Source organism: Lepidothrix coronata, unplaced genomic scaffold (assembly GCF_001604755.1).
Source record: "Lepidothrix coronata isolate B3197 unplaced genomic scaffold, Lepidothrix_coronata-1.0 Scaffold287, whole genome shotgun sequence".
Classification (NCBI taxonomy): Eukaryota; Metazoa; Chordata; class Aves; order Passeriformes; family Pipridae; genus Lepidothrix; species Lepidothrix coronata.
In genome coordinates, this window is record NW_016690467.1 from 319,600 (window position 1) to 323,281 (window position 3,682).

At 44.7% G+C, this 3,682-nt stretch overlaps 1 protein-coding gene across 1 annotated transcript in view; it reads right to left on the reverse strand.

The window, feature by feature from the left end:
- EXOC6B (exocyst complex component 6B) overlaps window positions 1–3,682 on the reverse strand; it is a 345,342-nt gene that overhangs the window by 290,927 nt on the left and 50,733 nt on the right. The window contains exon 2 of the mRNA XM_017836875.1: window positions 2,171–2,336. Coding sequence (XP_017692364.1) covers window positions 2,171–2,336 — 166 coding nt within the window. The remainder of the gene's footprint in view (window positions 1–2,170; window positions 2,337–3,682) is intronic.

A 3,682-nucleotide genomic window follows, 5' to 3' on the forward strand; every position in this document is an offset into this window, starting at 1 on the left:
CTCCATGTCTCTCCTGTCTGAGGGTCCCAGAACTGCCCCCAGGGCTGGAGGTGCCCCAGCAGTGCCAGCACAGGGGGACAATCCCTGCCCTGAGGCTGTGACCACATTTTTGATATCACTCAGGATGCCCTTGGCCTTCTTGGCCACCTGAGCTCACATTTGAGGAGAGAAAACTTCCCAATTCAGCGCTGGGTCCTCTCAGGGAAAGAAAAAAAAAAATAGGACAGAAAATGTAGTGATTGGGTCCTGATTAGGTTCTAGTTCATTTGGGGTCACCTGAAACACAATCTCAAAACCCTGAGGGTTGTGTGACCCACGAGCAGGGCAAGGCAACCAGCTCATGTTCAGCCTGTGCCCTCCTAAAACAACACCACCGACGTTTCTGCAAACACAATATCCCCCAAAACACCCCAGAGCCAAAAGCACACGAGTGAAGAAACGTCCTGGGGGGAGTGTGACAGGGAGGGCTTTCATTTCATGGCTGGCTGCAATGTCTGTTCAAAGCCCAGCACCACTGAGAAAGAGCCCAAGATCAAATGGAGGATGAATGGCTGGAACAAAACCCACTCTCACCACTCGATCCACAGATGATTCCCCAGGGAAACCCTCACAAAAGAGGGCTCAGCCTTTCAGAGAGAAACTTGCTGTGGATATTTTTCCCATGTGCCGTTTTATAGGATCACAAAAGTCGTGGAAATCAAGAGAGATCCTGAGGGGACAGGGATGGACTTCCCAGTGAGCCACCAACAAAGGAGCTGTTTGCAGAATGGGAACCAGCACCAAGCCTTTGCAAACAAACAATGTGGAATTCTTGGCTCCAAACAATGGCTTAAAAAAAGAGGGAAGGGGGAAAAAAAAAAAAAAAGGACTTATTTCATGGTATTTCCAACGGCCTCATCCTGCTGGATGAATCCTCCTCAGGACACCCCTCAGGAAGGTGTTCCTGTGATCACGTGGCCATTTCTGGGATGGAGATACTGTGTATGTGGAATTAGAAGCCTGTTAGGAAATGCCAGAGGAGGCTTTCAATTAATTAATAAACATATTTAAAGCACAGTCAGCACACTGAAATTAGGATTCTTCTTTCTTTTCCAGAAAACTTGCTTTTCTGAGGTATTTTTTTCCCTTGTTATTTGTAACTTCAGCTTCTCAAATACCCATTGAAGAGCCTCCCATCCTCCTGGAACACCACAGGACAAGCTCCACTCAGCCAGAAAGTCTTGCTGTGCTGGTCCCTGAAGACAACCCACAAATTTTTGGGTGTCACAAGACTCAATTCCATGCACTGAGTGACTCTTCTGGAAGGTTGGGTTTGGTTTCCCACTCGAGGTCACACCTTGATGCCACAAAAGAGGACGGCACAGGAGCCTCTCCCTGCCCTGTTCTGCCTCGGGTAGGAAAATTTGGAAGATCCTGTGACCCCAATTAAATCACTGATGTCCTGTTTTATACTCCCCAAACTGTGGAATATTTGTATTTTAAGGCACAAAGCCAAGCTTAAACTCCAAGCCCACCTGGCCCAAGGTGTAGAACAGCTCCAACCTCCTGCTCCTTTTCTCCCCAGGAGAAAAGTTTTCCTTCCAGTTTCCTTCCTGTCCAGCTTCCTTCCCACCACTTATCCACATTCTCATCCTACAAAGGGCTTTTTCCACATATCTCACATATACTATATATGTGGAACATATGCACTTATTATATTTACAAATACTAATGGAGTTCTACAAGGAAAACGTCAATTCCTCCCTTCTCTCACATTCCTGCACAGATTTAAAGGCCACAAATCTATTTTTGGTTGAGAAACTGGGGTCAGGCACCCCAGGAAAAGCACATTTCCTAACAAATAACGGGCTTAGCTTCAAGTTTTATCACGTTTTTAATGCACCACCCTGGTCCAGTGGTGCATTAAAATATTTGCCCGAATAATTATCGAATTTTGAATGACCAACCTCTTTCTACAGGAAGAATGAGGAGATATATAAATATATATATATATATATATTTTAAATTTGTTTTAAACAGAGGAGAGATGCTCTGGACAAAGAGGAGAACAGACATTCCTGAGGTTTCAGAAGATCCCAGAGCAGTTGAGGTTGGGCCACTCAGTCCCAGCCTCCTGCTCAAGGAGGACCAACCAAAACCGAGTTGCCCAAGGCCGTGATTCTTCTCTCACCTTCAGTTTTTGAGCTTCTCCTCTGACCTTGAGCAGCTCCGTGATGGAATCCACGAATCCCTGGTAGTGGAAGTTGCACATTTTCTCGATCTCCCGGTCGTGGTTCCGGATCCGAGCTTCCAGTTTCTCCATGAACCGACCGTGTTCCTCTCCATCGTAGACAGACCTGGGGAGAAGATGCCAACACTTGGTCAAGGTCCCAAGGTCTGTCACTGGCACAGCTCGTGAGAACTACCCAAAATATGAACTTTCAAAGGGAGCAGATCTGATTTTTTCTTTCCATAAACCAAGCACCGAACTCAAGGTTTGAAAATGTTTCTCCCGAAAATGTTTCTTTTCTGACCTTTCTCTCTCCACCAGCTTGACGTTCCCTGAGGGATGAGAATCAACCCAGCACTGGTGGATCTGAAACCTTGGACACTTCCAGGGCTCCAGGGGCAGCCACAGCTTCTCTGCCCAACCTGGGACAGGGCCTCCCCACCCTCCCAGCCAGGAATTCCTTCCCAATATCCCACCTGACCCTTCCCTCATTCAGCTTCAGGGCAAATGCAAAGGTGGAAACCCAAACCAAATTTCTCTCCTTCAAATCAAATGTTTCTCTAGAAAGCAGAGGGACCAACCGGTCACACCCTGAAAGGATGTGGGATTTCAGGGGGTTGTTTTCCTGTTTTTTTACAGTAAATACAGGTATTTTCTATGGATTGAAGTCACAGTATTTTTGAGAAGCACTGTTGGCTCCCAAACCTGAATCTTCTCCCAGTCCAAAAGGATTTTCGTAGCGAGTTTTATGGAATCTGACCTTGTGTCAGAAATTAAGGCCAAATCAATTATACACTGGATTCCAGGCAGGAATTAGAGATAAAGGGGTGGGAATGGGAGAGCTGTAACAAGAATGAAATTTTTAAAGAATTATTAATCACAATGACAAGCAGCACTTCAGAAAGAATCAGAATTCCGTGAATTCCAACTGGACACGCTCCTGCAGCAAGTCATGAGATCCTCCTTGGTGGGTGCGATCTGTGCTCACAAGGAGCTCTGGAGAATCCCACATCTCCAATCCACAGAGAAATAGAAAATAATACCAAGACAGGACTAAAAGCTGCAGAATTTTACTCAATAATTTACTTAATTACTATTCTTTAAAACCTGCCCAGGCAATTTCAATTCGACAGTTTCAGCTGAAGATTCCCAAGGGCCAAAACAAAAATGCCAAATAAATGCAAATAAAAAAAAAATGCAAAACAAAAATGCCAAATAAATGTAAAGAAAATGCAAAAGAAAAATGCCAAATAAATGTAAAGAAAATGCAAAAGAAAGATGCCAAATAAATGCCAATAAATCTGTTTAAAACTCAGTGTAAAATAACCCAGACCCCAGGAGTAGAAGCCTTCCTCACTCACTGGTTGGTGCTAAAGGTGAAAAAAAAAAAAAAAAAAAGAGATGGAACTTCCTCAAATTCCATGAAAGGCACCACTGATGCGGTGCTGGTGGTTTTTCCTTAAAGTTTCAAGG